The sequence below is a fragment of the Salminus brasiliensis genome, chromosome 15 (assembly GCF_030463535.1).
Source record: "Salminus brasiliensis chromosome 15, fSalBra1.hap2, whole genome shotgun sequence".
NCBI classification, from domain to species: domain Eukaryota; kingdom Metazoa; phylum Chordata; class Actinopteri; order Characiformes; family Bryconidae; genus Salminus; species Salminus brasiliensis.
In genome coordinates this window covers 29,345,341-29,369,451 of record NC_132892.1, presented here as the reverse complement: position 1 = coordinate 29,369,451, position 24,111 = coordinate 29,345,341, and the positions used below count along the sequence as shown (strand labels likewise).

At 44.5% G+C, this 24,111-nt stretch overlaps 1 protein-coding gene across 1 annotated transcript in view; it reads right to left on the bottom strand.

Annotated features, from left to right (window-relative positions):
• Positions 1-2,096: 2,096 nt before the first annotated feature.
• The window catches only part of spred2a (sprouty related EVH1 domain containing 2a), a 24,622-nt gene continuing 2,607 nt past the window's right edge, over positions 2,097-24,111 (bottom strand). The window contains exons 2-6 of the mRNA XM_072657022.1: positions 12,132-12,315; positions 10,863-11,031; positions 10,489-10,553; positions 5,145-5,303; positions 2,097-3,958 (exon numbers count right to left, since the gene is read on the bottom strand). Of these exons, the coding sequence (XP_072513123.1) occupies positions 3,293-3,958; positions 5,145-5,303; positions 10,489-10,553; positions 10,863-11,031; positions 12,132-12,315 (1,243 nt within the window). The 3' untranslated portion in view covers positions 2,097-3,292. The remainder of the gene's footprint in view (positions 3,959-5,144; positions 5,304-10,488; positions 10,554-10,862; positions 11,032-12,131; positions 12,316-24,111) is intronic.

Sequence of the window (24,111 nt, the reverse complement as noted above, 5' to 3'; positions counted from 1 at the left end):
ATTCGCTTAGCCTGACCTTACCGCAAGATCAGTTTTTAAATCAGTGTTTTTAAAGTACATTAAAACGATATTCTGTGGTAATAAAAAAACGAAAAAACAACAAAAACTAAAGCCTTCTCAAAGCTGCTGGACTTTACACCTGGTCACCAGAAAGTCCTCAGTTTTGATTCTGTTAGCGCGCTAAAGTTAGCTAACTTGCCAACCATAAAAAGTTAAACTGCAAAGTAAATAATTATATCAGAAAACTTGAAAACGACTGCGAACATAGTCTACATCTTTCAGTGATTTTACTGCTTATGGTAAATTGGTTAGCCAGCATGCTAATCGCTAAATAACCTCCTCAAATCATCCAAAACCAGCAGTTATTTTTATTAGTTAAATATATTAAATTTCATTTCAGCCAGAGGAGAAGCTCTATTGCTTCTGGGCACGAAGTCTGAACTCAACATGACGTTGCTGAGGAGAAATTGGAGCTACGTAGCTAATTTTCTTCTGGAGAACTTCGCCAACAGAAGACTAGCGACTGCGCTACGGGTCCAAAGCTGAAGTCAGTGTGACGCTGCTGAGGAGAAATTGCTCATCGTGGGAAATCCCATAGAAATTAGGTTAAGTTTGCAGACATTTTTTTTTAATGACATTTATCTGACGCTCTTATCCAGAGCGACTTATAAGGTAACTCGTATTACAGAGGTGGGCCGATATAGCGTTAGGAGTCTTGCCCAAGGACTCTTATTGGTGTAGCGCAGCACCTAGTCACCCAGACCGGGAATCGAACCCCAGTCTCCCACATGGTGTGGTAGCTCACTGGCAGGTAGTGGTGTTATCTGTTGCGCCACACCAACCACAAGCTTAGCGTGACCTTACCGTAATATCTTTGAGGTATTAAGGTCTTTAAATCAGTGTTTTCTAAAGTACATGGAAACGATATTCTGTGGTAATCAAAAAAACGTAATGCCCGGTCACCAGATACTCCTCCATTTTGGTGCTGTTAGCCAACGCGCTAATGTTAGCCAACTTGCCAACCATAAAAAAGTTAGACCGCAAAGTAAATAATTATATCAGATAACTTAAAAACGACTGCAAAGATAGTCTTATCATCTTATGGTATCTGAGTTAGCCAGCATGCTAATTGCTAAATGAGGAGCTGGCACATCGTCCACTGCCCACAAAACCAGCAGTTGTTTTTACTACTCTTATATTAAAACAGGTGGTCATTTCAGCCAGAGAAGTCTTGCGTCAAAATTCATCAAAATTGAACTCAACGTGAAGCTGCTGAGGAGAAATGGGAGAACTTCGCCAACAGAAGTCTAGCGGCTGCGCTACTGGTCCAAAGCTGAAGTCAGTGTGATGCTGCTGAGGAGAAGAAATGAAATGTATAGACATAAATGTAATTTTCGCTCTGGAAAAAATTCCCAGACGTGTGACCGCTTCAGGCTTCGGGCGTGTCTCGAAGTTCATGGAAAGCTGGTCTGGTGATCAGCTGTGGGCTATTTATCACATGGGGCAGATAGACAATAGGTGGAAAAGCACCAGAGCATCCCTTTAATTTGAGGCTGGTTTCTCAGTTCCAAACGTACACAGTGTAAATACGGCTGCATACGCTCTTACCCACACACACTCTCACTCTCTCACACACACACACTTGTACATTTACAACACAGTTTGACAGCAATGTAGGCTGCATGTTAACCAAATACACATTATTCTGTATGTACACACACACACACACACACATCTGTTTTGCTTCATTCATCAACTCTCCATTCTTCTAACTGCATTTTTACACATACATACACACACACACACAGATTTGTCAGTTCAGACTGGGGAGAAAAGAGGGGGGGGGGGGGGGTCACGCGTTAAGTGCCTCGGACAGGAGAGCCCCAGGAGAGTCGGTTTTGGCAAGCCTGGGCCATAAAACAACCAGTAAACAAGTAAACAAAAACATAAACAAACACATTCTTATTGAACACAAACCAGAGAGAGGAAAACCAACCAAGCATCTGATGCAGAATATTGTAAAAACATAAAAGTACCTGGATTTATATATTTTATATATATATATATATATATATATATATATATATATATATATATATATATATATATACTTTATTATATATAAATGAATATATAAATGAATTTATGTGGCCAAAGAAGCTGAGGGGCACTAAATAAAAATAGAAACTGAATAAAAACAGACCAGGAGAGGAACATACAGTAAACCAAACTCCTAGAAAAGGTTTGCCACTACCCAGCACTCCGCTTCAGCACTACTGGAGCTGGATTGGTTTTACCAGGGGAGTCCTGGAATCTGACTGGTTGATTGGACACACTCTTAAAAATGGATAAAATCAACACACATCCAGCCAAGACTAGTAAAGTTAAAGAAAGCAGTTGTGTTGAAATATCATATTTTGTGCATTTGCCACCACATAAGAGCTACAGTATAAGGACAAAAGTATTGGGACGCCTTTAAATCACTGAGTTCGGGTGTGTCTTTCAGTCCCATTGCAACAGGCGTATACAATCAAGCACCTAATCAAGCCATGCAGTCTGCCTTTCCACAAGGATGGGTGGTTCTGAAGAGCTCACTGAATTCCAGTGTGGTCATATAATAGGACAGCATGTCAGATATTCCTAGAGCTTCCACCATCACCTGTGAGTGGTATTGTTGAACAGTGGAAGCGTTTAGAGGAACCACAGAGAGCAGCTCAGCCACAGAGTGTCTGTCAGACCACGTAAAGTTACAGAGCGGTAGTGCTGAAAAGTCTCAATAACTGCAGATCTCCAATGCTGCTGTTAGAGCTGCACAGGGGGACCAACTCTATATTAATGCCTATGGGTTTAGATTGGGATGTCATAAAAGCTTCTGTAGGTGTCCCAATACTTTTGTCATCTGGATATGTGTGGCTGGGACCTAAAACTAAGACTCAGCTGGAGGACTATAAGCTCTGTTAACGTGATCGCAGATGAGTCCAAACTAATACTGAACCTCTGGTGTGCATGTAAACACAGTTACTGTGACTGTTCCCATACATACAGAATAAATATAATGTGAGAATGATTAATAATGCACTCTAAATGTAGGTACTTTACCAAAACCTGGAGGATGCATGAGATATTGTGTGAAACTCTGTTTCTCAAAAACTCTGTAAAACAAATGAAAGTATCCGTGGGCCGAACATGGACAGGTGACCTCCCCAGATAAAACCAACCCAGGTTCAGTAGGCTTTCCGCCCTTTATTTCTCCTCCTGGCTGTTTGCTGGTGTGTGTAGGAATTGCCATGGCTCAGCCCGTGGCTTTGTGCCGGCCTCCGCAGCAGTGGCACACTATGGCGCACCGGTGACACGCGCGCAGCGGGGCATAGCAGCACATGCAGGGTGCGATCAGCGAGAGGCCCAGCAGGGCCGTCCAGCGCAGGCAGAAGTGTTCCTCGCTGGGGTCGCACGAGCACGGGTCCGAGTAATCGCCCTCTGGGTCCGACATGCAGTGGTACAGCAGGCTGTCGGCGCACCACATGCAGCTCACGCGCCGTATGCACGTGTCCACCGGGTCCGGCGCCTCCTGGCACTGTCCGCGCCTGTTCTGCGCCGGTGTGAAAACGTCCCGGCAGTAGATGCAGTGCAGGCGCTGCCCACCGTCCTCCCGCTTGGTCGCGGGCTGACTGGTGACCACGCCGCCGCTGATGCCGGTTTTGCCGTTGCGCTCTGGGTCGTGCGAGTCTCTGGTCAGCGGGTAGGGATACGTGTAGTCGTGCTTGGGTGCTTCGCTCTTGGCGAAAGTGACGTAAGCGTCCGTGGGGTCCGGGCGCAGCAGGAGTTTGTCCCGCGTAGCGGTGGGGGCGTGGCGGTAGTCCTCATAGCCCGCTAGCCAGGCTCGCTCGCGAGGGTTTATCCGCACGATCTCCTCTTCCTCCGCGGGGAAGGTCACGTGGCGGGGGAACATGAGCGCCGTCTGGAAAACGGAGAGAGTCCTGTGTCATTAGTGGAAGAAACAGCAGGAAGTAGAATAGAATTGCATAGAGTAGAATAAAATAGAACATAATTCAATAAAACTGTAGAGTTTAGGATACTATAGAGGTACGCATAGAGTACAATCAAATAGAATACAATAGAATTGTGTAGAATAGAACAGAACTGCATCAAGTAGAAGACAGGAGAGTAGAGTAGAATTGAATAGAGTACAGCAGATTAGAATAAAACAGGGTACCGTAGAATGTTAAAAGAAGATAAGAATAACAGAACTGCACAGAATAGAATGGAAGAGAACAATATATAATAGAATTGGGTAGAGCATTACATGATACAGTTAAACAATACAATGGAATTGTGATAAGTATAATATACTATGGTAAAATGAAAGAGAATAGAATTAGGGATAACATAATGGCAAACGTGTAAACAGAATACAATAGAATTGTGTAGAATAAAATAGGACAGAACTGTATAGAGCAGAACATTGTACAAAAGAACAGAAAGTACAAAATAAAGCCTCATGCATGAAGATGACTGTATAGAGTAGAATGGAACAAAACAGAATTGTGATAAGTACAGTATAGAATAGAATTGCACAGAGTAGAAAAGAAGATAATGCAGTTAGATCGAAAAGAGCAGAACAGAATAAAATAGAATTAAATAGTTATGTTCATCAAAGTATAATAGAACCTCATACAGTAGAAGTGGAATGCAATAGAATTGAATACAAGTGTCAAGTATAGTATACAAGAATAGAATTGCACTGATTAGAAATGAATATAACTGCAAAGAGTAATATGTAAGAGAGAAAAGAGTAGGAAAAAATCAAATAGAATTAAATATATGTCAAAGTGTATTCAAATAGAATTACACTGTTTAAAACAGAACATAACTCATGCAGTAAACTGGAATACAATAGAATTGAACAGAATTTTGTCAAGTATAGTAAAGTTCAATAGAACTGCACTGTTCGAAACAGAACAGCATACGTTGAACTGGAAGATGATAGACTGTAAAGAAGCCGAATAAAATAGAGTACAATAGAAATGGGAGAAAACAGATTTGAAAGGGTAGAATGGAATGGAATTGCAGTCTAATAGAGTTTAATAAAATAAAATGCCAACAGAAGCAGACCACCCTGAACCTGTGCACACAGACATACTGACCTGCTCCAGAAAGTAATGGTCAGCGTGCCGGTGCTGCTCGTAGAAATGGCCCAGGATGCAGTGGTGGTGTCTGCGCGGCTCGCAGAAGCTGATTGGTGCGAGGGTCTGCATGGAGGGCTCCCTCTTCTGGGAAGAGTTAGAGGAGCTGTCTGTGGCGTTCTGACGGACGAGAGAACGAGAGAACAGGAGAAGGTATTAACGAGTAGAATTAACCTCATATCTAATCCCATAGTGTCCCAGTCCAGGAACCAGGCTTGGCGGGGGGCACCCACCGTGGTCACCACACTGGAAACACACTGGTTTTGTGACTAGCTGGCCGTCCAACTACTGGAAGACACCTGAGTCTATGTTAATTTTCACCCCAATCTGGATCACCAGTTATCCAACCCATACATTTTCTCCACATGCTCCCGACACTGGGAGGGGTCAGCCAGACACACGCCTCCTCTGTCACCTCTTTTTACCGACTACAGCAGACCCTCGGAGGGAAGAGTTGCGTACCCGGCTCTGATGCGTCGACCAGCTGACGCCAGTTCCGGCCAGTACTGCACTGGAGTGATGTGGGAAGGAGGCGCCAGACCCACCTTAGAGAGCAAGCAAGGCCAATTACGCTCTCCCAGGCTCCGGCTGTTGATGGCTAGCAGCATGACAGGGATTGGGACTAGCGAACTAGCAATCCTCTGGGCACAGCGTCAGCGCCAGAGTGGGTTAAAAACCCCTGATGGGTTTGAGGGAGGGATGATGAGTGCTGACGTCCCAAGAAGGGGGTCCAGCGTATGGCCTCTGGCAATATGTGCAGGAAGTACAGTTCACAAACACTCTGAAAGACCTCTCTGATTGGTCTCCCAAGGGAGGCTCTTTGGGCTCTCTATCTGCAGTCCCAAACCCCACGAGAGGCACCAAATTGCGCCCTTAACATTGAAGGAATGCGGGTTTTGGAACAGAACGACAGACGACAGGGAGGTTCGTCTAACAGGGTTCAGCATGGCAGACACACAAGCTCCTCCCTTGAGTCCGATCCAGTATAAGAAAAAGCCGAGCATCCAGGGAGCAACGGGGGGGATTTCAAACAGACTGATACAGGAAACCATGGAAAACAACAGACCAGTAATCACTTACACACTTGTTAAAACATGAGCTCCTCAGCAGCTCAATCAGCTCCTACAGCGTTCTGCCAGTAGAACATGCTGTTTACAGCCAGAGTTCAGTGAAAGTGCACCTTCCCAGCTGATAAATGAGTAACGCTAACGTCCACACATCAGCCAAGACTGGAGCTAGCGCTGGAGCGGCAATGCTAATGCAGCTACACTCTTCAAAGGGTTCTTCGAGGGTTCTTCAGTGAAGACAGTGGTTCTATGGAAAATCACGACAACTTCTCCTGATTAATGTGTTCTTCAGATTGGTAGAAAACCTTCAGTAGATGGTTTTCTACACAGTATTTGGACAAAAGTATTGGGACATCGGCTCATTCATTGTTTCTTCAGAAATCAAGGGTTTTAAAAAAGAGGGTATCCTGCTTTTGTTGGAGTAACTGTCTCTACTGTCCAGGAAAGAAGGCTTTCTACTAGATTTAGGAAAAAGCACTGATGTGGGGATTTGATTGCATTCAGCAACAAGAGTGTTAGTGAGGTCAGGATTGTTGGTGAGTGATCACCTCCCCTCATCTCATCTCCAACTCCCCAACTCATCCCAAAAGTACTGGATGGAGCACAATCTATCATTCCAGAGAATTAATTAAGTTCATTTCCACTGCTCCACAGCTCAATTCTGAGGGGCTTTATACCCCTCTAGCCCACGCCTAGCATTAGGCTGCATGGTTTCCATGGGTTCATGTTTATCTGCTCCAGAAGGTCCTATTCTATTGGCAGTAATTCTCTACAGGGACTAGACAAGCTGTGTGTGTGCATTTGCACATCAGCGTCCACAATGGGTGCAACTAAAAGTAGCTGAATACGTTCATTACAAGAGGTGTCCACAAACTTTTGGACATGTAAAGTATTTAAACCTGTAAAAACATCCATTTAACCAATACAAGCTTAAGCCTAAAACTGACCTTGGATCAGCCTTAGAGGCTTCCTCAGTGTTCTTGACCTTTTACTTGTTGGAGTGACCGCTGGGGTGCTGTGAGTAAATAAGGACCCCCCCCAAACATCCCTTCGTCTTCACAATTAGCTATGACCTTTGACCACCAGCACTGGAGCTATCATGTTCTTGTGACGCTTCCCGTCGTCTCGGGTCTGTGTTTAGAGCCAGCATTGTGTGTGTGTGTGTGTGTGTGTGTATTTCGAGCCAGTATCTGCTTTAAGAGTCCTACTGGGAGAGCTATCATGCCAATAATAACAACAGGACTTTCTGACTGTTTGTGTCTGTGTGTGTGTGTGTGTGTGTGTGTGTGTGTGTGTGAGCTTGAGATGACTCCAAACAGAGTTGCAGTCCAGTATTAGCTGTGTGATTTCCCATGGGGAGGCTGCAATCCCAAACACACCAAGTGAAAAAAGGCAGATACATGCTCTTAAAGCTCCTTGTATTTATGCATGAATGACAAAAGTATTGGGACACCTACTCATTCACTGTTTCTTCTAAAATCAGGGGTTTTAAAAAAAGACTTTATCCTGCTTTTGTTGTAGTAACTGTCTCTACTGTCCAGGGAAGAAGGCGTTCTGTTAGATTTTAGAGGATCATTGATGTGAGGATTTGACTGCATTCAGCGACAAGAGCAGCGTTAGTGAGGTCAGGATGTTGAATTATCACCACCCTATCTAACCCCCTCAACTCCCCAAGTCATACCAGTCAAAAGTATGTAGCACCATCTATCATCCCAGAGAACACATTCATTAAAAGGTGTCCACAAACTTTTGGACTTTCAACTTTTAGCTGTTCCAGCTACTGTGATGATGTTCGAGGATTGGTGGAGGCTTCTTTACCCATCTTGAGGTCTGCTGGCTGATCTGGCCATGTTGGTCAGTGGTTCCACTTGTAAATGATTTAGTGGACAGTGAAACATCTGTTTTTCTAATAGTTCTGAGATCTTTTAAACCCCTTCCCAGACTCCTCTGCATCTACTACCTTCTTTCTGAAGGCCTCAGAGAGCTCTTAGGATCTGGCCATGGTGATCAGCATCACCGAGCTTGACCAAGATCAAATACAACATACACTGTGCTGGTCAGGAGCTGGTTCACCAGCTGGCTTACCAGAACAGGGTACCTGGATGAGGATGAGCAGCTTTTGAACCACCACAGAGCTGCTAAGACCACCCAAAACCACCAGCAGCAAAAGCTGAAGGTCTTTCTGAGCTGGCAGTAATAAATGTGGGGGTGTTCGAACTTTCTCCACACAACAAAATGACATTTCTCTTAATTACATTTTAGTAATGATGATTCCGTCAGTTCGGGTTTAGCGATATCACCTCAGTTTTCCTCATTTTTCCGCGCTCCGTCCCTTTAAAGCAGCTTCTGCTGCAGACCGTCTGTGACTGAGCCACACTGAACTACACACACAGGAAGCTCTGCTTATTAGCGGATTAGCTTATGCAGGGGAGATGAATGAAAAGCTGCAGACAGCGTGTAATTAGAGCGTGTGGTCACTGTGTGGTCAGTGATGAGTCAGATGAACCGTGAATGGTGAATGTATGTGCATGTATAAATGTGTAACTGTGTGTACGTGTGTGTGTGTGTGTGTGTTTGCCATGTCTGGAGTGAGGTGTATTTGTGGCCGTGCTAATTATCATTTTAGCCTTCAGACCAGACAGACGCAAAGAGCTGACAACTGCTGCTCTTTCTAAAACCACCCCGCTCACGTCACTCTTTCTCTCTCTCTCTCTCTTACTCTTTCTTTCTCTCTCGTTCTTTCTCTCTTCTTCTCTGTCCCCTCTCTCTCTAACTCTCTGTCCTCTGTAACTCTCTCTCTAACTCTCTGTCCTCTGTAACTCTCTCTCTAACTCTCTGTCCTCTGTAACTCTCTCTCTAACTCTGTCCTCTGTAACTCTCTCTCTAACTCTCTCTGTCCTCTCTCTCGTTCTTTCTCTCTGTCCTCTGTAACTCTCTTTCTCTCTGTCCTCTCTCTTTCTCTGTCCTCTGTAACTCTCTCTCTCTGTCCCCTCTCTCTCTTTCTCTGTCCTCGTTCTCTCTGTCCTCTCTCTTTCTTTTTCTCTGTCCTCTGTAACTCTCTCTCTTTTTTCTCTGTCCTCTCTCTCTCAGGTTTTTCTGTCCTCTCTCTCAAGTTTTTCTCTGTCCTCTTTCTCAAGTTTTTCTCTGTCCTCTGTAACTCTCTCTCTCTTTTCTCTCTCTTTCTCTGTCCTCTGTAACTCTCTCTCTTTCTCTGTCCTCTGTAACTCTCTCTCTCTTTTCTCTCTCTTTCTCTGTCCTCTGTAACTCTCTCTCTTTCTCTGTCCTCTGTAACTCTCTCTCTCTGTCCTCTCTCTTTCTCTGTCCTCTGTAACTCTCTCTCTTTCTCTGTCCTCTCTCTTTCTTTTTCTCTGTCCTCTCCCTCAAACTTTTTTCTGTCCTCTCTCTCAAGTTTTTCTCTGTCCTCTGTAACTCTCTCTCTCTTTTCTCTGTCCTCTCTCTCAAGTTTTTTTCTGTCCTCTCTCTCTCTTTCTCTGTCCTCTGTAACTCTCTCTCTTTCTCTGTCCTCTCTCTTTCTCTGTCCTCGTTCTCTCTGTCCTCTCTCTTTCTTTTTCTCTGTCCTCTGTAACTCTCTCTCTCTTTTCTCTGTCCTCTCTCTCAAGTTTTTTTCTGTCCTCTCTCTCTCTTTCTCTGTCCTCTGTAACTCTCTCTCTTTCTCTGTCCTCTCTCTTTCTCTGTCCTCGTTCTCTCTGTCCTCTCTCTTTCTTTTTCTCTGTCCTCTGTAACTCTCTCTCTCTTTTCTCTGTCCTCTCTCTCAAGTTTTTTTCTGTCCTCTCTCTTTCTCTGTCCTCTGTAACTCTCTCTTTTTTCTCTGTCCTCTCTCTCAAGTTTTTCTCTGTCCTCTCTCTCAAGTTTTTCTCTGTCCTCTCTCTCAAGTTTTTCTCTGTCCGCTCTCTCTCTGTTTCTGTCTTATCTCTCCCTTTTATTCTCTGTCTTTTCTCTCTTTCTTTTTTTCTTTGTCCTCTCTCTCTCTCTCTCTCTCTCTCTCTATTTTCTCGTTCTCCCTGTCTTTTTATGTGTCTTAGTTATGTTCTGTTTTCTTTAGCTTGAAAAATCTTTTAGGCTGTTTGGCTTTTTGCATACATGTGTTTCTTCAGATATGAATGAATGAATGAATAAATGAATGGATGGATGGATGAATGGATGAATGAATGGATGGATGAATGTGAAACCTTCATTTTATGTATGAGTGTGGAAGGAGATCAGAGAGAGGTTCTTACTGTAAAGACGTCGTCGTCTCCCAGCTCCGTCTCATTCTGCAGAGTGGATGAGGAAGTGGTGGAACCTGCAGAGAGCAAAACTGAGCTTACTACCTTTATTACACGCTCATACATTACCCTCCACCTTCCTAAACACTACAATATACACTCAATCAGCCTCAGGCAGTTTAGGAGATATAAACACAAGGAGATGGAGATGATCTGACCTAGTCAGTCATCCAGTCATCACAGTTTAGTTCTTGTCAAAGTGTCTCAGATTCCTGTGATTGCCCATTTCCCCTGCTTTTAACACCTTTACCACCTTCAAGAACGGACGTGACCGGTGCCGCTGGAACCACATCACCAATGCTCTTCACTTCACCTCACTCACTCACCATCAGTCAGGTCCTCAATGGCCTTCCTGACCCCTCTGTCGAAGGCCCGGGCATCTGCCGGACTTTGGAAAGTCAGGCCACACTTCTTGTTGTCCACACGCCAGTGGTGGAAAGTGGGCGTGGCCTTAGTGTAGACCAGGTCCTTTTTCAGGAAGCACTTCAGGATCACCTACACACAACAACAGAGGAGGTCAGTGATCTTCTGCCTGTATAACTGAATGAAAGGTCACTGTTAGAGTGGACTGAAGCTAATGGATCTGGATGCTAAGTTCCCTCCGTTTCTATGCCGACTAGTTTCAGTTAGCTACGTCAACACAGTCTTGCTTGGTAGCGTAGCTTGTAGCTTTGCCATCAGCAGCCGGAGTCTGAATAAGACACAATTGGCAGTGCTCTATGAGGGGGGCTGGTAGCTGGTGCGGTGAAGCTGGGCACCCGGCACTCCAAGATGCATTTCTCAACCGAAACCCCTCCCAATACAACCGACACACCACTAATAATTGCCGCACGGCAAGCGAATTTGCATATTCCGTCAGATTTCAGTCTAACTGGAGACACATTTGACTACTGGTTCAAATCTTAGCAGGATGTAATCCAGATACTAGTCACATAAAGTGAGTCAATTTCACCACCCAGAACCACAAATACACCACTAATCCATGTTTAACTAGTCCCAATACTTGGACACACTTTAGGTCTTGCTATGCTCCCTGCAGAGACAACGTTCACCTGGATCCGGCGAACAAAAAAGGACGTAATTGTGGAGAAAACAAACAACGAGGCACTTGATGAAAGCACCATGCGACAAATCATTTGACTGGGCGGAGCTAAAGAGGAGGTACAGAGTGCAATCCTCTTCCATCAGTCATAGAAGTTACCAAAGAACATCACATCGCCACCTGCAGTCCTGGAGTATAGGAGCGGCAAGCTTGTAAGCTAGCAAAGGTAGGTTCGACTTCATTCGCTGCCAGTATACAGAGGCTTTTAGAGGTCTTTGTCGAATTGGTTAAATAATGATGATGTAAGTAACTCTGTAAAAACCTTGTTTCTCCAAAATAGCAACTTTACAGGAGAAAGTCATTTCCCCTTTCAATGGAAAGTCACTGCGGAGAATTTCCATTTGTCTATTGGTCCATTTATGATAATCTTTGGACACAGTGTAAAGAACAGCTGCCAGATTTACATTATGTCAAAAAGTGAAAAACGTCCCAAAAAGAGATACAAGGGTTGTGCCCGAAAGCTTTGAATTCCTCTATCTGGGTTAATACACACCTGCTTGTCTCGGAGTCTCTCTCCGTAGATGAGGAAGCCGTTGCGGCCGATGAGTTCCAGGTCAGCTGGAGCCACTCTACACACTCCGACTCGGCTGAGCCCCCCGCCCTCCTGAGCCAACCAGCCACCACTGGAGTCGTCCCGCGTCATCACCACGGCCTTCACTCGCACTATATAACTGTCGCTGTGGAGAGGAGGGAAGAACCAAGAGGTGAGAGAAGAACAACAACAGTGAGATTGGGATTGGGGCTGGTCCAGGCAAAGTTTACTGGATTGTGTATTAGCTATTTTGAGCCTATTCCAGTTCCGATCCTTTGTTTTTACCACTGCACCACTGCATTCTAACCCAGTGTCCTCAGGTGTCGTCTAGGCAGCACTAGGCAACATTTTTGGTGGCCTCCAGCGGAAAGGAGCGTCCTCAGAGCGTAACAGCAGTTGAGAGTCTACCGTGTGAATCTATTTTAAAGTGAAACATCTGCAGTTCTAATGTTTTGGCTGTGTCTGAGCCTCTGTTTCACCAGATCATGCATTTCACTCTTCAGTCATGGCTGGTTAAAAATGAAAGTACTGCAGAAATGCTCAGCAATGCTCAGCTCGGCATTTGAATAGTAACTGACCGCCAAATGACCAGAGCAAGGCTCTGTTAAAAAAATAGCCAGACCAGCTCACACTGGTTAAGCTAGTTAAGCTGGCTGACCATCTTAGCTCTTGACCAGTATGGGGTGTGTTTCTGTTTGTTGACTGATTGTTTAACTGGTCTACAAGTGCACACAACCTGACTAAGCTAGTCAACCAGTACGACCAAGGTGGTTAACCAGCATGACCAGCATTAACAGGCTAAATACCAGCATGACCAAGGTGGTTGACCAATACGACCAGCATGATCACCATTAACAAGCTTAATAACCAACATGACCAAAGTGGTCATGCTGACCAGCATTAACAAGCTTAATGACCATCATGGCCAGCATGAGCATGCTAGTTAAACAGCATCATTGACATCACTATCACTGACAAGCCAGATGACCAGTATGACCAATACCAGCATGAAGAAAGTGGTTGACCAATATGACCAGCGTGACCATGCTAGTAGACCAGCATGACTATCATTACCAAGCTAGATGATCAGCATGGCCAGCATTAAGAAGCTAGATGACCAGCATGACCAAGGTGGCTGACCAGTATAACCAGCATGAACACACTAATTGACCAGCATGGCCAAGGTGTTTGACCAGCATTAACAAGCTTAATAACCAACATGACCAGCATGACCACACTGGTTAAACAGCATCACTGACTATCATTGTCACTATCACTGACCAGCTAGATAAGGTGGTTGACTAGTATGACCAGCGTGACCACGCTAGTTGACCAGCATGACTATCATTACCAAGCTAGATGATCAGCATGAACAGCATTAAAAAGCTAGGTGACCAGCATGACCAAGGTGGTTGACCAGTATAACCAGCATGAACACACTGTGTTAAACAGCATCATTGACATCACTGACTATCACTGACAAGCTATATAAGGTGGTTGAGTAGTATGACCAGCATGACCACGCTAGTTGATCAGCAAGCTAGGTGATCTGCATGACCAGCATAAACAAGGCCGAGCTGGTCAACCAGCATAGCGAAAAATGATCTAAATAATGTGTCTGAGTTGTGTATAAAGACACATAGATTGGATTGGATAGTGAGTCTATTAGAGGCAAAAACCCTGGATTGGACCACCACTAGTGTAAACAGCGTCTCTACGTCGTTGCCTCAGACTGTGTGGAGTGCATTTCAGACAGACCTGCTTAGGCGGTTTCTAACTCTGTCTGAGTTCCTGCTGCCAAATCTAACGCCGTCTAACCAAACTGTGGGAAAAGTGGCTGATTTCAGCCTCGGAGCTGTTAGGCAAACTCTGACCTCCGTGGGCCGCCTGTCTTCAGACCTGTTGGGTTTGCATAGACATGTAGCTGAAGGCGTAATCTCACACATATGAGAGGGGGGAACTGTCATTTCAGGGTGCTTACAGCGCAGAGTTCTAGCCGTCAGTCCAACCTAATATTCCTTGACAATAAACTGGGGCTATGAGGCCTGATAGTGTCACTAAATCACCTGATTCTCATACCTTCACTATAACACTTCATTTTGGAGCGGTTTGTCCCGTTACATAATTTGAAATCTGTCGAGATCGTGCAAAAACCTTGTATCTCCAAAAAAGCCCCCCTGACTTTCAATGGAAGTCAATGTAAAAGACTGTACAATGTAAAGAACAACTGCCAGATTCACATTTACTCAAAAAGTGAGAAACGGTAAAAATGGAGATACAAGATTTTGGCACTGTAACACGTAACATCCACACCTATCAGCTTAATTTTTGTAGAAGTAATAACACTGTAAGGAGGGATGTTTTATATTGGACACAACGGATCGGGTTTTGGCTATTTTAATCCAGCCATGAGATTAACATCACCTCACTGCCCATTCTATCAGCTCTACTTCCCATTTAGGAGTAATTCTATAATTGCAGACTGTAGTCCATCTGTTAGCCTCGTTTCACCCCGTTTTTCACTGCTCAGGACCCCACAGGACTGACCACCACAGAGCAGGTAGGTAGTATTTGGGTGGTAGGTCATTCTCAGCACTGCAGTGACACTGACTGACATGGTGTGGATCAGACACAGCAGTGCTGCTGGAGTGTTTAAGCACTGTCTCCACTCACTGTCCACTCAATTCAACACTCCTACCTAGTTGGTCCACCTTGCAGATGAAAAGTCGGAGACAGAAGCTTTGTAGTTGGTGCTGAACAGTTTGTTTGTGTTGATCGTCCTGTAGTTCTTCAACAGTGCCCACAGGACGCTGCCCACAGGATGCTGTTGGCTGGATATTTTGAGGTGTTTACAAACTCCAGCAGCACTGCTGTGTCTGATCCACGCCACGTCAATGTCACTGCAAAGCAGAGAATGACCCACCACACAAATACTACCTGCTCTGTGGTGGTCAGTCCATTGAAGAACAGGGTGAAAGGAGGCCAACAAAGTACACAGAGAAACAGATATGGATATGTAGAACTACAGAGTGCTCCTATATGGGAATTGGAGTTATTGTAGAAACAAGGAGGTGGTATTAATGTTATGGCTGGTTGGTGTATATGACAAAAAAGTTGCAAGTTGTTTCCTACCAATCAGAAACTGGGATACACAGCAAAGCAGATGTGTTTGTTCCTCATAATGCATCTGTATTGGGTTCCAGTATGTACGCTAGAGACTGGTGGATGAGGAAAATCCAGCATTCCTTCATCAAGAAATGTTTAGACAATTTAAAGGAAATGACAATAATAGAGTTGTGAGAAGGCCTAATTCTAAGCCGTAAGCAGCCAATTACACCAATCTGCAAGGTCTTCGGAACTGAGGCTCTTACAATTCAGGCTTCAGTGAATGACTATGTAAAAATCTCTCCATTCATAAGTGGTTCCCAATGAGCGTGTGACCCTGCATGACCCCTGTTGACCTCTGAGCCTTTTGGGCCTGCCTAAGGGTCATCCTCCTGACCTCCATCAGCCAACGCTAGAGGTAACACAGGTAATGAGGGCTGTGATGCAAGAGAGAACTCGTTAGCCATTGAAAGAGGAAGACGCTCGTTAAGCAAATCTAGCTCGCCGCTTGGCAGGAGCGTGGGAACCGCTTTAGCTGAGGGCCCGATTTTCATGCCTGATTTGGGGGGGGGGGTGGGGGGGTAGATCAAAGTAGTAGGAGGGTAAGAACACAGCGTACTGCATAGTATCATTCAATACGACCCTCCGAACTCAGTACACACACGAAACTTACTATATGGACAAAAGTATTGGGACACTCACTGTCTCTTCTGAAATCATTATCCTGCTTTTGTTGGAGTCTCTACTGTCCAGGGAAGAAGGTTTTCTAGTAGATTTTGGAGGAGCATTGCTGTGAGGATTTGAAACAATGAAAAGAGCAGGTGTCCCAATACTTTTGTCCATATAACACATATCTCCCTACTACAAACATGGGGTTCTTCTATGGCTAACCCTGTACTGAAGTAATACCTCAGAGGAAGGCTAGACGCTATGATGGATGTGGCCGTTCCTGCGTGTTCGAAGGCAGTAAGTAATAATCAGCTTCAGCTCCCTCATGCTTGTGGAAAAGGAAAGAGGTTGCCATGACAACGTAGGCACAAAAAAAAGGGGAAGACTTCCTGTTGTCTTGTGTTAATGGCTCCTGGTGCTAGATCAGCTTTTAACACACAGCATCAGCAGGGTACGAACATCCCTGTCTGCAGTGCATATGTGTATGTGTGTGTGTGTGTGTGTGTGTGTGTGTGTGTGTGTGTGTGTTTGCCTCCTATCAGTTGTGAAAGGCAGGTAGCATGTTGCTTCATACAAGTCCATACAAGATCAACATTCACAGTACGGCGCTGGAGGGGTTACAGAAGTGTGTCAGCGAGAATAGGCTAGTTTTAGGGCAGTAGTGACAAAGCTGATGTATACAGCTCCACTGTACAACGTATCTCCAGTGCTGCACGCTCCACCAGCTCTCCAGACCTTCAGGGCTGTAATCATGTCTGCTGCTTTGTGGAGCTGGACGGTCACGTGGGTTTCTGCTACACTGAGTCACCACTTCACTGGAAACATCTAAGGTATACACCAATCGGCCCTAACGTTAACACCACCTGCTTACTGCTGTAAGCATTTGGTGACATCGTCACAACCTCTACTCAGGCCGAGAACGTCAAGAGGCAAACCACTGGTAATCCTCAAGAACCCTCATGAGACCAAGAGTAGCCTGAATATGGAGAAGGCATGATCCAGAGAATACCACATCATCTGTCAAACATGGTGAAGGCACTGTTAAGGTATCTGCGTCAAACTCTTACTGTTTGGGTATTATATACTGTATACTGTTAGGGTATTAGGGTGCTAATGGACCTGGATCACTGGTGTTTACAGATGATGGGACTGTGACAGAAGTAGGAGGGTGAATTCCTGAAGTGTGTAGAGACAGTATAACATTTACGAATCATGAATGAATGAATGACCCAAAGAATAGAAGAAGGCAACTCAAGAAGAAGGTTCGACCCCATTTCCATTTGTTTTCCCAAAGTTTTCCCTCAAGACCAAAGCCCAATCTGACCACCAGGCCCGGTAAAATGACCTCTGTTTATGTATATCAGCACACTGTGTACCTTAACCTAGCTAGCTATGCTATTTATGTACCATATAAGTTCTCCTCAACAACGGTCAGGCTTGCAACTTGTGTTGACTTTACCTCAGTGTCACTCACTGTCTCTGACCCAATCTCAATCTGCCCCCTCCTCTCAGTTGACCCATGATAATCCCTGCACGTGTGGCACAGCTGGATCAATGCAGAACTGGCCTGAACGCTCACTCTCAATCTCCCCTTCCCCCACCAACCCTCTCTCCAACATATCCCGGAGGCCGTCCGGGCAATCCAGGGCCGCATGTGTGAACCGTTACGCACCTTCGGGCGAGCCTTATTGAGTACACAGAGCCACTCTTTTGGTCAGCACGTTTCAGCAGCTGCGTTACTCGGATAGAAGACTGGGCATCGCAATGGAATGACTCCTAACGTTCGTACCGAACATTACCTGGACATTATCCTGTCGGCCCACTACTACAAAGTCTGGGTAATGTCCGAGTGAACCCATGTGTTTATGGCATCATTACCGATGAGTTGGTAGTCTTGATCGCCATCTGCAACACTGGATGGTCACCTGGGTTTGTTCTACACTGAGTCACCACTTCACTGGAAACATCTCAGGTATACACCAATCAGCCATAACATTAACACCACCTGCCTAACGCTGCAAGACCACTGAAGGCTTGCTGTGGTACCTGGCACCAAGACCAACATTAGCAGCCTGTAAGTCCTGTCGGTTGGGAGGTGGGACCTCCTTTATGAGCAGCAATAAGCCTTAGGTGGCCATGACCCTGTCGCCATGACGGAAGGGGTTTTTCTTCATTTGGTGACATCATCACAACCTCTACTCACGCCGAGAACACTGTTGAGGAGGTATGCGTATCATCATCAAAGTCTACAGAGGGTTTAGGTTTACTTCAAGATGGAAACCACTGGTAACCCTGGAGAGTACTGAGAAGGAAAGAAAGGGCTCATGATCCAGAGCATACCACACTGACATCTGTCAAACATGGTGGAGGCACTGTTATGGGCATGTATTACTGCCAATGGAACTGGATCACTGGTGTTTATTGATGATGGGACTGCTGATAGTATTGAAGTGTGTAGGGCTCTGCTTTTTGCCCAGATTCATCATGGAACATTATCGTCCACCGTCTCTGATGTGCTATAAACAAAACATTGCTATTTGCACAGCGTACTTTTACACAGGCTCCGCCCCTTGCCTAAACCATGAGGAACATTTCCTGCAGTGAGAAGAACTGAGGATAATGTCCAGACCTGATTCTCCAACCATTTTCCAACCGAGTTCACATATGAAAATCAGTCCATCGATCTATGTATCTATAGCAACACAAAAAAAAGTATGGATCTTCATGGGTTATTTAATAAAGCTATGGTTCTATATAAATTATAGGGTTCCTCAGATTGATGGAGAATGTGCTGCAGACGGTTTTATATATGGTTGTTCATCTATCTGAAGAACCTTTTCAGAATACAAAGAAGTCTTTAACCATCTAAAGGGTTCTTTGAGTGTTCGTGGTTCTAGAAAGGAGCAAATAACTAAACATTAAGGCTTGTGAGTTCATGTGCAGTATACCATCATCCAATCAGACCTCCTAGCCATCGCCCACTGTATTATAATATAGGGTGTGTGCTGATATCTCTGCTTAGTTTTTGTCGTAATGTTCCTTAATAATAAACTTTTAATAAACTCTTAATAGTTTAGTAATCTATAATCTATTAATATGAACATTTTGGTGGTTTTGGTGAAGTTTCTTACTTCTAAGGCAGTAAATGTGTTGAGGTACTGTACTCTTGCCTACTGTACACATGAATCGAGCAAATTCAGTGTACTTCGGCTGCTGATCTTACATCAGCGTCCAAGAGCCACATCCAGTCACTCTGCAATGTGACAAAGCCCTGTCGAGCCGGAGGTCATTATTGGAATAGGATACAGGAAGCAGTGGGTGTAATAGCCTGAGCAGGATGTGGAAGTGTTAGTGATGACCCACTTCACACATACAGGTTAGACACTCTCAAATGATATCAGGCCAGTTCTGCGTGCAAAGGGCTTTAATGCTTAAATGCGTGCCAGTAAACTTCATAATACACTGAGCAGCCCATTAAACCTGCACAGATTCACTCAGCTATACAGAATGATTTGATCTCGGCTCTGCAAACAGACACGCCAATATAACGCACCCACAAAACAAGAATGTGGGCAATGAAGGAAGGGATTTAATGATTTTTTGGGCAGGAAACGGTCGTCAACATTTTATTAAAGGGCTGAGAAAAACCACTATAGGTTTACTAGAGGGTTCAAGTCTGTAATCTATGGACCGATTTAAAAAGGAGCACAGAAAGAATGTCCTTTGTTGATTAATGAGTAAAAAAATGGTAACTGCTATACTTTAACTTTTATACGTTTATGTTTTAACTGCCTTTATTGAGCTTTAAACTATAGGTTAACAGAATTTACACATTTGTGTTCTGTCAATTGACTAACTGATGATCATGAACGCTGAAATACTGAACATGGCCTGTTAAAATGACACATTTTTGCAGTGTAGGAATGGAATGACGTGTTAGCTAGCAAAATAATCTTCAAAAAGCTCTCGCTAACCCATAATCTGTGTGGTAGGCTCCAGATTTATACCTGTTCATATCTAAAGTTATATAACTGAGGACATTTAACAAAAACAAACACCAAAACATAATTCTCTCCTAAAAGAACTGAAAAATGTGCACAGGAAGACCTGAGGTGACTTGCTAGACTAGCAAAAACACCTTTCTTGGTATCCCTTAACTCCTTAGACCCCGTGTGTAAGCACACACTTCGGTTCTCCACTCTCAGAACTGAATTACTGTCATAAATAACATCAGTTTTATAGGCCCTAACATAGAACCCTGTGGGGCTCCACAAGCTATGCTAAAAATCATACAGTTGCCAAATAATTCTAATTAGTTTCTGCATTAGGATCAATAAATGAATAATAAACCTAGGGTTCAAGGGATACCTAAGATACCTTATACATGGGTGGAGAGATGAAAAGGGAAATCTCAAAAATGTTAAGTTATTTTACTAGTGATCAATAACAAATGTGCACATGCTGCTGAACAATCCGGCTCCAGCTAGCTCCAGCTGGATTTTTTTTTATAGGTCAAGGTGGTTGAAAAGCAGCTCACCCACGCAAATGTATACCCTATAGCTGGTAAGCTAGCTGGCATCTTGTCCAGCATAGTGTATATTGCATTTGATTTTGGACATGCTTGGCCAATGTGGTCTTGCTGGTCCTGCTGGCTGACCAGCTAAACCATCCATGTCAAACTAAAACAAACCCCACGCTGGTTGGGTGCTTGCTAGCAGGTTTAAAGCAGGTTAACTAGCAAAACAATTATCTATGCACTCGCCTAAAGATTATTAAAGTTACAACAACAGGTCAGCTGGTGAAATTTCTTCCCTCCTCGATATGCCACTATCAACTGTGAGTGGTATTATTGAACAGTGGAAGTCTTTAGGAACCACAGCAACTCAGTCAAAAGTTACAGAAAGGCTTTTAAGAAAACGGGCACCAGGAGCTTCATGACATGGGTTTCAATGGCCAAGCAGCTGCATGCAAGGCTTACATCACCAAGCACAATGGCAAGCGTTGGATGGAGTGGTGTAAAACACATTGCCACTGGACTTTAGAGCAGGGGGAACGTGTTCTGTGGAGTGACAAATCACACTTCCCTATCTAACAGCCTGATTGATGAATCTGGGTATGGTGAATTCCAGGAGAGCGTTACCTGCCTGACTGCACTGTGCAAACTGTAACGTTTGGTGGAGGAGGGATAATGCTATGGGGCTGTTTTTAGGGGCTGGCCTATTGGCCCCTTAGTTCCAGTGAAGAGAAATCTTAAGGCTTTAGCATTTTAAGACATTCTGGACAACTGTGCGCTTCCATTTTTGAGCTTGGGCCAGTTTGAGGAAGGCCCTTTTCTGTTCTAGCTTGGCTGTGATCCAGTGTACAAAGCAAGGCCCAAGAAGGCCTTCAATGGTTGGGTGGTGAGTTTGGAGTTAAGTGGGGAAGAACTTGACTGGCCCGCACAGTTGAGTCCTGACCTCAACCTCGCCCAACACCTTTGGGATGACCCAGAACAGGCCTGGGTCGAACTCTGTCCGACCTCACAAATGCTCTTCTGGATAAATTTAGGCAAAATGTCCCACCGACACTCTCCCAGTCTCAAAAATCTTTTAGGGAAGCCTTCCCAGAAGAGTGGAAGCTGTTAGATCTGCAAAGGAGGGACTAAGTACCGTATTGTTGCTTATGGATTTAGTTAGGCTCCTGTAGGTGTCCCAATACTTTTGTCCACACCGTGTTAACCTCTGGATGGATGAACACAAAAGGAAACCTCAAAGCAGCCGTTCTGTCGCAAAAGGATCGGAAAAAAAGGAATCCGTTCACTGGACGTTGCGCAGTCAGTTCCGCGTTGCCTCAGTTCCAGCGATTGCACATGTGCTACGTCGGCCTGTCAACACCGCATCAATCTCTCTCCAACAGTCACCCGCAGCAAGTCATTGTTTAATTAATCTCCCTTACTCTAGCCTTCTCAAACAATGCTTTCAGGAGAGCGCTCTAGCCCCACATGGCCACCAGCCGGCCGTCGCCCTTCCTCCCTCCCTCCTCGGGTGATAAAAGTCAAACATTTCACAACCCTTGAGCATTATATGGTGCTTTACATTCCTGCCTGACTCATGTGTTTGCTTAAACGGGTGTGAGTGTGCCATAAAGTAGAATAAGAAAAGATACCCCCCAAACACACCCACACACACTGGGGGCATACAGACATGCCTCTCCACATCTATTACCAGTAACTAGATAAGCAGCAGCAAGCAAAGTTAAGCATCATATTGTAGATGAATAGACAAAAGTATTGGGACACCTGTTCATTCAGTGTTTCTTTCAAGGGAATTAAAAAAGACCAGAAGTGAGGGTTTGATTGCATTCAGTGACAGTTAGTGAGACTCATCCCATCCAAAGCTACTGGACAGAGCATCATCCATCATTCCAGAGAACACAGTTGGTTCCACTGCTCCACAGCTCAATGTTGGGGGGCTTTGTACCCCTCTAGGCCCACGTCTGGTACCTGGATATTTAGGTTCACGTGTATCTGCACTGGAGAGTCCACTACAGCATTTGCACATCTGTGTCAGCAATGGGTGCAACTTAAAGTACCTGAATGCGTTCATTAGAAAGGGTGTCCACAAACTTTTGGACGTATAGTGTAAGCTAACGTGTGCTGCCTAGCCTGTTAAGTGGGCCGATAAATTAAGTGGGCAGAAAGTGGAGTTTACATTTTTGAAAAGCCATCGGAAACCCCGTCCCCTCTGGACGCTGGAAGAGTGTAGATTACCGAAAAGTTAACGTTAATCTTGCCAAAGTGCTCCCCTGGCTAAAGGAGGGCGTTTAACCCCATGTTAATGCTCTTAGTGCAGGGACTTTGATCCGCTTTAGCACGGCGAGCTGCCCATGATCCCGGATCTGTGTACTAACATCACACACACACACATACACACACACACACACACATACAAAACAAACAGGACATCCGAAACCAGGGTGAGCAGACATCCTCTTTTTGGTACCAAAAAAACCCCAAACAAACATCCGGCTGGATTCTGAATGTAAGTCAATGAAACAGGCTATTATTCAAAGTCATTTTGGAGCATTTCTATTGGTCCACTCACCATGAACTAGATTAGACCAGAACAGCCAGAATAGGGGGGTTTTAGAGCAGCGGTGAAATATGCAAATCAGCCATAAAATCAAGCGGACCAAAGTTTCTGAAAAAGGTCCAACCCAATAATCACAGTTCTGGCCTGTCGCTCAGACCAGAAGGACTGAGGAGTGTCCTGTGAAACAGTGTGTTTATTTAAGGTGGCTGACTTTACTCCATTTATATAGTTTTGTTGTATTTACTATGATGAAAATACAAACTGAAAGGAGCTAATTTGGCCATGCAGGTGTATATGCTAATGTACTAAGATCAGAAGTATTTAAACCCCTCCCACCCACACTATGGTCCTACATCTTAGGCCTACTTAAAGCCCCTCCTGATTTTCTTTGAAATTGATGTGTTGATAAAATTAGGGCTGGTTTGTAATGATAATTATATATATATATATATATATATATATATATATATATATATATATATATATACATATATATACACACATATATATATATATATATAGACCAGGCGCTGACAGGGATTTTGGGCCTCATGAAAAGAATTACTCTGGGCCCCATAACTCTCACAACTCTGCCCTTAGGATTGTCCTAACTCCCCATCCGGCCATAAGGTAAGTATTATATATATATGGACATTTAATAAACTGTATTACTTTATAATCCAGCTGAATTTGCAACTGCAATTTCCTTCGAGATCAATAAAGTGCTACCTTATCTTATCTTAAACAGGCCTACCTCCTCCCCACATCCAATCAGCTGTCAAAAGTCTTGATTAACAGATTATTCACTCATGTCAAGAAGACACCGTTGCCTCATCAGTCCATCCAGTGATTCATCAGCTAGACGGCATCAGTAACCCATCAGGTAGGTTAACGAGGTTCATTTCTGGTCCTCGTTTGTGGCCCTCCCACAATGCCAAAGTGAGGCAATACACACGAAGTTACTGGAAAGAAGGGTAAGCGTCTGAGACCCTGACCTAAAGCCTTGGAGAGCACCTGCTACAGGGGATGCCTCCAAGCTTTGCAACACTCACATCCGGGCCCAGTACTCAACGCGGGACTTGAAAGATCACTGTGCC